Raw genomic sequence first — 10,821 nt, forward strand, 5'->3', positions numbered from 1 at the left:
GAAATGTCTTTCAAAAAAAGGAGGGGGAAAACAAAACTGATCTTGTGCTAAAAGGATCTGTAGTAAATGTTTTTTTTTTACCAGTGTTTTTGAAAATAAGATGAATTTGACTAAAACTAATATATTTTCATTGACTTATGCTAATTCATGGTTAGGAAATATATCTGCTTGTCAAATAGCTGTATAAACAGGCTTAGCCCTTATAGCAGTAGGCAATGATTTGAAAGTGTTTTCTACCTTAGAAATCAAGGTAAGTGTTAGGAAATTGGTCTCTCGTTTCTTAGTAAAGTGTCCTCTAATAAATAGCAGAAATTAAAAGTCAGAACATCTGTTGCTGCTTGTAACAGTGAAAATTTTCATGGTTCCTGAAATGACAGCAACTCAGCAACTAGAATTTGAATTATTTTAGAGGAATTTTCTTCACAGTAAAGTATAATTTTTTTTTTTTATTACTTCCATTTCCAATAAGTAGGTGCTAGGAAATTAAATTCAGCAAGAAATAATTATATTATTCTATTCAACATTCCTTAGATTACACTGCCCTCTACAGAGATGAGCATTAGTTTTTAGTCAGAAGGCAAAAACACGGACTGGAAATATTTATAAGATCTAGATCAAGAATAGGTTGTCAAGCAGAAAAGGTTTAAGTACTGCAGGGATCCTTCAGTAGTACCCAGAGACCTGGCTAAATGCAAAGATAAATTTATGAAAATTGCTTCTTTTTTTCCAGAGCTACACCTAGGGCTTAAAGAAGAAACATCATCTTCTTCAGCCCTAAGCTTGGGCATTACAGATGGGAGACTGTTTTATAATGTGCTGTAACGTTAATAGCAGTAAGGGGCTTACACACAATTCTACCCAATGCTTGAATTTCAGATATATATATTTCTTCTTGTTCCTAGTGTAGTAGTGACTAGGAGGTTGTGAGATTTGAAAAGCAAGACTTGGTAGTCTTAATTTTAATGGACAGAAGCAGACACAGTCAAGCGTCACAGAAGAGCAGAGCCATATCAAAGCTTTTTAGGCAAATTTCCATTTTTTGGGGAAGAAGAGATAGGAAGGACAGGTGGGAGGGAACCTAGGGGAAAGAGGTTTGGGCAGGGATTGTAGGACACTAGGGGGATATACATTAGGAATCTGTCAACATCCCATAAACACTGTATTTTGTGTATTGATCCTCCAACACTTTCGTTTGTGGCTGGAATCAAACCTAGAACTTAGTGTACTTCAGTTTTGTCTCTCCTGCTTATGCCTTGGGGCCCTGTGTTTGTGTACTTGACCTACTGAGGTCCCACCCAACTCTTTTTTTTTCACCTCATTTTCTAGTTGTTAAGAGGAGAGTTAAAGCTGCACATGATTTTGTGATATGTGTAGCTGGGATACTATACATTTTGGATTCTGTGGAATCTTCAGTACTTGGAGAAACACTGGAAAGCCCATCAACATTTCAGTTCTTAACTTCTGTGTTCTGTTTTGTTTTGTTTTCATTTGTTCTGCACAGATCCTGATGAATTTGAGAGGATATATGAGCCACTAGATGTGAAGAGCAAAAAGATTCATATAGTGGACAGTGGGCTTACATTTAACCTACCATACCCACTTATCTTAAGACCTCAAAGAGGCGTTGATCTCATCATCTCATTTGATTTTTCAGCGAGGCCAAGTGATTCCAGTCCTCCTTTCAAGGTAAGTGAGACAGGTCATTCCTTTCACTGTGTTCAGAAATTTGACTCAGTTGTATTTTTCCAGTCAATTTGGTTGCACATTTCATGTTTCCAGGCCTTAGTGCTATTGTATCGACAGCATTGGAGCAATTTGTTTCGACGTCAAGGCAGAATATTGCATTTTGCCTCAGTTCCTGTTTACATGACTCACATGAGACAACTGACACAAAGAGGACAAATATAATGCGTTTGAAGTTGTAGCTCGCTTGTTTTTATGGAAGCCTTGTCTTCACAGTGAATTGCAGATTTTTATTTTATGTCAGCATTAAACAATCAAGTCAGTCATTAACCATCGTGCTGGTGCTCTAGCTCTGTGCAGCTGTTCTCTGTGATGCTGTGATGTAAACAAATGGATTTCTGTCATCATCATGTGCTTCAGTCGTGCTGGTATTGCTAAATATATAACATTTTGGAAGTGAGGCTAACTGTTCATTTATTCTCACTAGAATAATACCAATACTGACTTAAGCAGGATTTCTAAATCCATTCAGGCCAGAGCAAAGCAATAGAAAAATATGGGTTAAATGACATGTCTGCTTTCTGTAGCAGGTGTGGAAAGCACAGCTGTCAGTCTGTATGAACCTACGCCTCCAAACAGCTCCAGCTGATCAGAAAAGCTTAATGTTGGATCATTTTGGTAGTTTACACAAAAAAAGCAGCACTTAGACACTGCTGTGAGGCTCTCAAAAATGAGGCAGTATTTATTTGAAACCTGTGTGGATTTTTAAAAGTAATTTTTAAGGAAACACGCCTGTTTGAGAAACGACTGGCATTCTTGCTTGCTTGACTGGCAAATTTAAACTGCACAGTATTTTTTTCGTTCCTCTTGCTATCAAGGGGCAAGACCCTGAAAGAATGCTAGAAAATAACAGCAACTGCAAAATGAACTCTAGGTCCATGTTGTCAAATGCAAAGGAAAGCAAGCTTCAGGTGAAACAAAAAATGAGTAGCTTCTCTAATCTCTAGGTCTATTGGGCACTACTTGGAAGAAGAGAGCACAGAGGAGACTCTTACTAGTGCCGAGGTCTTTTATTATTCCTTTACTAACCAAATCCCGCAGTCTGATTCTTCCTATTATTTTCTATGTGTTTAAGAATTTGTCTCTTTTTTTCCACAATGGGGTATTTTCCCCATCAGCTGCATTTACTGCCACACCACTGCTATCTCCCCTGAAACGTCTTCATCTTCCTTTTGTTCACATTCTGCCTGTGGATTCTGTGCAAAAGGCTGTGCCAATGCACTGAGCTTTCCATCTCCCTCAGCTGCTGTTTTCTGTGTCATTTTGGGGAACATGCCATAACATAGACAGTTTTGTTGGAAGTCAAGTGCTGTCCTGTAAACTGGAATGTTTAAAAGGCGAAATATTTTTACGCAAGAAAAAATGGTGGGAAAATGAAATGATGCCCTGGGTTTTATGAGGCCACTGTTGAAGGGAATGGTTCATAATACTGTATGTGTATAATAAGAAGAGTGACGTAGCTCCAGCTCATACACAGGTGCAGGCCACAAGCAGAGGCTGTATGCTAATGGCTTAAAGGACAGAAGCCAGTTTCATTTACTGGCTGTGCAATCCCACTGGTTCTGCTGGTGTTACAAAGAGTGAATGTCAGTTCAGGAGCTGGCCTGTAGCTATGGTAACACTCTAATATGCTTGTATTGCTCCAACACAGAGGGAAATTAGCCAGCTGAAGTCAATGACTCTGCTCATTTTATCATTTTACACCCGCTATCTTTTAATCTCTTGCGTATCCAAAACAGTTGCCCAAAGAAGGGTCCTATTTCACTCAAAACCAAGATTAAAGATGTTGACCTTCCCTCTCCTCCCTCTCACACACCCTCATTACATGCTTTTGAGTCATTATTTACAAATTATTTTGTTTACTGAGTTGTCACAAGGAAAAAAAGCCTGTTTTCCAGACTTACTTCTTTACTTAGCATGCTTTCAGATGCTGCTCTTTACTGTGATGTGACTCTGAACATAGCAATGTGTGGACTAGTGTTTATTAACTCTCATTGGTTTCCATAGCACTGATACTCCGTTTGCAAGTAAAACTATGGATGGTTTTTTCTTGCTGACAGCTCTGTAAATTCACACAAAGATTTATGTGACAGACCACCTCTTTCCTTCCTGTGAATCATTGCAGGTGGTGAGGATGGGACAGGCTGAATTAGGTGCTCAGTTTGCCATACTGGGTCATCTATACCAAGACTGACTTAACAGTTCTTCTGCTAAGAGGGAGCATGAGTTAATAAAACTGCTTCCAGTAACTAGTTTGACCCATGTGTCTCTACATAAAATCTCACTTTGAGCAGATGCTTATGTACACCTGAGTTCTTGTTATCTTTTCAGGAAATCTTGCTTGCTGAAAAATGGGCCAAAATGAACAAGCTTCCATTCCCCAAAATAGACCCAAATGTATTTGATCGAGAAGGCATGAAGGAGTGCTATGTTTTCAAGCCAAAGGATACCTCCTCAGAGAAAGACTGCCCGACTATAATCCATTTTGTTTTGGCCAACATCAACTTCCGGAAGTACAAAGCTCCAGGTGAGCACACAGTTTCTGATGCTAAATCTACCTGTTCCTTTGAAGCTTTATAATGACATGGTGAATTATATACCAGAAATGTTTTGTCTCTGAAATAACTATTAAATCTGTCTTTAGTAGTTAGGGATTTTGAAAGCCATTAGAAAATAAGACAGTAAGTAGTCAGACCTAACATTTAGATTGTATTTTTGTATTTGTTCTGTATGCAGGTGTTCCAAGAGAAACACAGGAAGAGAAGGATTTTGCAGACTTTGACATTTTTGATGATCCAAACACACCGTTCTCTACCTTCAACTTCCAGTATCCCAATGAGGCTTTCAAGAGGCTTCATGATCTAATGGAGTTCAACACCCTCAATAACATAGATGTATGTATGGCAGTGGGGAAGGGTCTTACAGGGTCTAGACTGTTAAATAGGAAAGGAGGGAATGTGAGTAAAGCCCTAAATCTGCCATACAGAAGGTAAAAGGGTTTACTTAGTGTTTGTCTAACTGTTACGACATACAAAGTGCTTCCTGCATTTGTTTGTACCCCTTGCTATTCCCAAAGTTGAGCCTGCATCAAAGCCACTATAATCAGTGGAAAAGTCTGCTTTATGAGGGCTGGAGTATACCCAAGGTAAGTTTTTCATGAACTTGCATAAAAGCATACACAAATTGTGACACGGTCAACTTGCATCCTTCTAGCCTGGACAGGAAAGCAAAGTCCAGTCACTGTAAGTAATACGTCTGGAGTTACCTGAAGAGAACTGGATGAGATACAAGGAGAATTAGGTGAAGAGAATTTGGTCTTTTCACTTGACCTCTGTTTCTGAAGTGCTGAAAGGAAGTGTTGTAGGAAGTGTTACCATATATGACCTCCTGTCAATAATAAACCACTAAGCAAATATGCTGTTGAAAAGGCCTGCGGTGCTTTCCAGTGGAAAAACCCATAAACCTAAACATCATTTCTGTTTGGTGGCCATCTTCCAACTGGGAGAAATCTTGGAGTGCAGTATCTGTGCTTTTCACAACTTTTGAACCTTTGCTTTTCCAGATCCATTCCAATTCATATTCTTTTCTAATTTGGTTCCTGTGTTGGTTTCTTTTCCCATTTTGCCATCAAAAGCCCTGCAAGGCAACTTAGCAAAGGTGACTTAGTAGGATGTTCAGGATTTCATACTTAGTTCTTTATGTATGATTTATGTGTGATGATTTTCTAACTAGAAAAAAAAAAGCAATTTTTTTGTAAAGATCTCTGGAAATTTCTTTATCTGCTTGCTCAGTAATAAGTACTTTTAATTGATACTACCTATAACATGACATCATGATCCCAGCACCTGTAGAGTGATTTGACCATATTTGACCAAGTGCAAATGATCATCCCAGATAAACAAATTGTAATCATAGTAATGCTCTGTAATCACTTTGATCAATGATGAAGCATTATCAAAAGCAGGAGCAACAGTTAATAACATCTGAAGGGGTCTTTTTGATCAGTTAATAAATTAATAATTAATTTAATAAATTGAAAGTTATTTCCCTGAATGACACATTGTTCCCTGTTTTCCAGGTGATCAAGGAAGCTATGATGGAAAGTATTGAATACAGGAAAGAGAATCCATCTCGCTGCTCCGTGTCTCTTAGCAGTGTTGAAGCAAGGAGATTCTTTAATAAGAACAATCTTAACAACAACCACACGTAGAGGATGTGTCATAGATCTCACTCCCTCAAGAAACTGCTTCTATCTTTATAACTTGAGTGAAAAAGACATCATCAGAGCACTACTGCTCCTGAATAGGGCTGTGCAAAACTCCTGAACACATTTTTGTGTGAATTTTCAGGTTTCAATATAGTTTTGTACTAGTTTTTTTTAAACTAAAAACATTTGAAACATTTCAGAATGCTGATATCCTTATTTTGAAAACTATAGAATGAGTTTATTTTGACTATGGTCATTGTGTTCAGTGCCTTTGCTTTTTCTTACAAAATTGTAAACACTGTTTTTTCATAGTGGGACAGTTAATGTAAACCGGGCATATCTTGAAACATAAAATGAATTAGAAACACAATAGAATAAATCTTTAGTAACAGAGACAGTATATATTCCTAGGCTCAGGCCCAGATTCCACTCTGCTTTGGATGAATGAGAAGATTTCCTCTGACTTTGGGTTGAAAAGTCTGTAATTGCCAACTACTACTAGGCAGCAGCAGCTCCTGAGTATAGGAAGTCACTTGGCTGCTCACTAGCTCTGCTTCAGTTGATTTCTTGTCCTGGAAGGAAGGAGATTTACTCACTAATAACCATGGGCTGTACTGACCTTACCAAAACTCCATTGTCAGACTGTGTTCACTTTTCTTGTATGAGTGATGTCTCTTAAAAAAATCCAACAAACTTTTGAGAGCAAAAGAGTCTCAAAGAAATGAGGTTTATACATCTTCGATAAGCAAGATCCTCACCTGGTTATTAATGCTAGTAGAGCTTTTGTAACTGGTGCTAAGAAGGATCTGCTCTTAAATCTTCAAACTTGAAAAATTCTCACAAAAATTGAAGCCCACTTTACCACTGCTTAATATCATATATTACACTCAGCAAAAACTCCAACCTCTCACGATTTCTTTCCCCCTCTTTGTTCCACAAAATTGTGTTGCTTGAATTCTTGAATTCTTATAGCACCTATGTGTTAAGTTATTGTTAGTTCATGGATTTCTGATCAAGATTTTTATAGGTAAATTAAAAGTGATCTTTGTATTTGATCATGATTAAAAGCATCACGTTTCTGCAAAGAGACAATGTCAGTATTTACTGGGGATTGATAAAATATTCCTAGTCAAGAATGTGGAGTAGTTTGTGTTTCAAGGGCTGTTTTTAAAAATATGGTTTTAGTAGATTGAGTAATGAAATACCATTCATAGATTATTTTAGTTCCACCTAAAGAGTGTTGAGATAACTCTGCAAATGCATAGAAAAAATGCAGTCTCACCTCCAAAAACTTCCAGCCTCCTGGAATCATATCATTGACAAGTGTGTAATGTGGGGAAGAGCAAAAAGAGCTGTCAAGGTCACTGCTGGCCTTCTACTGTGTGCCAGATGAAGGAGCCACATGTTTGTGGGGAGGTTGGCTGGCTTGTTTCATTTTTGTAAAGTTTATGGGATTAACTCTCAGCAAAGGCATGGAGCAGACCCGGCAGACTGCTGTTTTCAGCTGCTTAAACAGTTTAGTTTGAGGTGAGAAGTAATGCAAAAAAAGGACTTCCAAAGGTGTTAGTGGAGGCAAGAGGGAACCCACATCCCCAGCTGCCCTTTGGGTTGCTCCACAGCAGATGGAGAAGAGCACTCCTTTCTCTGGGATGATCATCATGGGGAACGCAAGGCACATTTTCAGTAGGCTGATGTGCAGTGTTTTGGTCAGAAGGCACATGTGTTTTCTCTTCAAGGACCGTGAGTGGAATTTTGGCCTCGAGATTTCTGTTGGCTTGAATAGGGTTAAGATTTTACCCTCTGTCTTCCTGGTAGGGCTATCAGGATCCCAGTGAGTGCAAAGACCACGGTGGCAGGGAATGCCACCCAGCCCCTCGTGCTGAGGCTGGCTGAAGCGCAGCTGAGCTCAGGATTGATAGTTTTCTGATAATCTTTACAATAACTCCTTCTGTATCAGAGTTTGTTGCCAATTCAGAGGCTGTTCCTTTTATTGTGAATTATTGAGCTATTTTTAATTGCTAAAATCTGTAAGCCCATTGGAAGAGAAGTAATTCTAATGCATTTCTTTTAACAGCCACTGCATCATCCCTCCTTAAATCTACATGCAATGTTACATGATTAATAACATTTTCTGTATTGATCAATAGGTTTTATTTCCATTTGAGTTAGTGCATGTTGAAAATCAAGAGAGAAAATAAACTTATCTTAGTGCTTTAATGTAATTTAAACTTTTTCAATAAACGTTGGAATACAGGAAGAAGCTGGTACTGTTATTTTATTGTATTATTTTATTTTTAATTTTTTCCATTTATTTTTTTTATTATTTTATAATGTATACCTACTCTGTTTTATAGAAGTGTTTTATCATACTTTATACTGTTTATATTATCACAGTGTTACCAAAATAAAACTGAACTGTATTTGGCACCCACTGTTTTCAGACAGTTCATTTTGATCGATTACATGGTATTTTCACTTTTATTGTGGAACGGCTCACTGGTGTCACAAACATGGTAGGACAGCTCACAAGCAGGAAATTCGAGTTTTTGCTTATTATTGTGTCTTTCTAGTTTAGGTGGTAAAACAGCTTTTCTCAGCATTTCAGTGTGTGGGGAGAGCACGTCAATCTGTTTTGATTGCTACCAACACACACTGCTACCAGCACTCTGCCAGATCTTTTGTGTGGTTAAGAGCTACTGCAACAAATTACCATATGGGTGTTGGGGTCTTTGCTGCTGGTCTCTTTATTTCAGACTTCTTAACAAGGAGGCCAGGGAGGGAAGTTCTTCCAAACCTCTTTGGATTGAAGAGCTGCTGGCCTGTTGCTTCCGTTTGCTAAAGACCAGGAGCAATCTGTCATTTACAGGTACTTCAAATGCATCATTCTGATAACAAATGTGTAAGTATTTTCCTCCCATTATTGTATAGGCAATAAAGCTGAGTCAACTGTGACCAATAGATCTAAAAATAAAATATTAGAGGCCTTAAAAGCTTGTGGTCTGAAATATCTGTGGAGAGAGTTGCTCAATATGCACCAAAGTTTTTTAGGCCAATGCTCCTGGGACCTTGGAGTACTGTAGGTACTGTTATGGGTTTTCTCATTTTGTACTAGAGTGTTTGTGTGCCAGGGAAGGAGTCCCTCTTCCTCTGCTGCAATCAAATTTAACAAGTACCTAGTTCTAACTTATTCAACCATTTGAAGTGTCTTAGTCTCCCCAGAAGTTCCTACCTGTAATTTCAATACAGTCTTGAACCAAAAGCCTGTCGTAATTCTATGTCCATAAAATTAAAATGAAAAAATGAATCGTGGTATGATCAGAAGTTTAGAAATTGAAACCTTATTTCAGTTCAGCTGCAGAACAGAATACTAGGACTTACAGTCTTAGTCACACATGATATTAAAAACTGCATCAAAGGAGAATAATAGGTACAGAAAAGACCCTTCCTCCACTTCTGACAACCAATGGGAAGCCAAAAGCATATATGTTTTTATCTTATCCCAAAATGTTAGTCCTTTTGTTTCCCATTTCCTTCAATTAACGATTCATCTGGTGGATGCCTGCAACATCTTTTTTTCCTACCAAACATACCTAGAAGGCAGTAAAAGATGGGCTTAGAGAATGAATTATTTCAGCTGTCGGAAATTACTTCAGGTGATGCCTGCAGGATATGGAAATGCCATTGTGCTAGTCCTGAGTGACTGCAAAGGTAAGGACAGCTCCTGAAATGCAGATATGGACTTGTATATGTCCCGTTTCAGGGAAGCCTGGCACCAAACCTGTCCCTGAAGTTCTCTTTTCTGTAGGACCTTCGGGCATCAGAAATCACTGTGTGCCTATTTCCTTCAGCAGCAGAAATGGACGCTCAGAATAAAATCCTACTGACTCAGAAAGCGTGAGAGCATGGGAGCATTGGCCTCAGCAGTGTTTGCATCAGTGAGAAAAAAATTCATTTTGGCAGGGAAATGGGGCTGCAGTGAACATGCTTTCTGGTTTGACCCGGCATGTTTTGTCTGAGGGATGAAACTTGAGAAGTCAGCGTAAACGGGCAACCGTATTCTCTTTAACACAGCCCGGATCACCCAGAGATTGCTGCTTGTAGAGCAGCACTAAGCTCCTATTTGATGAGAGCTGTTCAGCCGCTCCGTACACACAACTGGATCAGTAACACCGAGTTGTGCAACCACACGCATTTCCATAACACGTGATGCTCACTCAAAGCAAAAGTATGTAGAGATTTCCTGAAGCTGTAAATTGACCCATCACTCTTACTGCTCTTGCGCTTCCCATGCGGGCTACGTTTGTGTATTGGTGTGACTCACCCACTTTGGTTATATACACTGGCCCTTCGCACGCTAGGTAAAAAGTAAAGGCTGTCACAGTTCATGGGCAAGGAATTTCCACTGACAACAAAACGATGAGACTATTTTGCATGCAAAGAACGGGCAGTGTGGTAATGAGGTTGACAGAGCAACTTGTTAACCTTTAGACTAACAAAAAAATACAATATTTAGTATGACAGGAACAGGAATTCCTTATGTGAGCGTTTGACCTTTGAGTGCCAAGCCATGCAAACTTGGCTCGAGAAGAAATTAGGGACCAAAGACCAAGCTTTGTGTTCTCGTTTTGTCAGGAGGCATATGGGAATAGAAGTCCCAAAGCAGGCAGCCATGAGGCAGGAGAGACCCCAGCATGGGAGGAGAGACCTGGACACCAGGGTTGCCAGAAATACAGCTGTCTCTGAGAAGTCAGGGAGGACAGATGGGGTGCTGAAAGGGAAACCTCAGCTGCAATGGGGCTGCCAGATGCTGGTGCAAGATCTGGGGCAGGAGGGATGTCTGTGGAGGGGGACCATCTTGATGGCACTTTGGG

The 10,821-nt window shown here is 39.3% G+C and overlaps 1 protein-coding gene across 1 annotated transcript in view; it reads left to right on the plus strand.

The window, feature by feature from the left end:
• Window positions 1-8,289, plus strand: part of PLA2G4A (phospholipase A2 group IVA) — a 65,871-nt gene extending 57,582 nt beyond the window's left edge. The window contains exons 14-17 of the mRNA XM_010202962.2: window positions 1,502-1,686; window positions 4,075-4,270; window positions 4,480-4,637; window positions 5,822-8,289. Coding sequence (XP_010201264.2) covers window positions 1,502-1,686; window positions 4,075-4,270; window positions 4,480-4,637; window positions 5,822-5,953 — 671 coding nt within the window. The 3' untranslated portion in view covers window positions 5,954-8,289. The remainder of the gene's footprint in view (window positions 1-1,501; window positions 1,687-4,074; window positions 4,271-4,479; window positions 4,638-5,821) is intronic.
• Window positions 8,290-10,821: the final 2,532 nt, after the last annotated feature.

Source organism: Colius striatus, chromosome 10, assembly GCF_028858725.1.
Source record: "Colius striatus isolate bColStr4 chromosome 10, bColStr4.1.hap1, whole genome shotgun sequence".
NCBI lineage: Eukaryota > Metazoa > Chordata > Aves > Coliiformes > Coliidae > Colius > Colius striatus.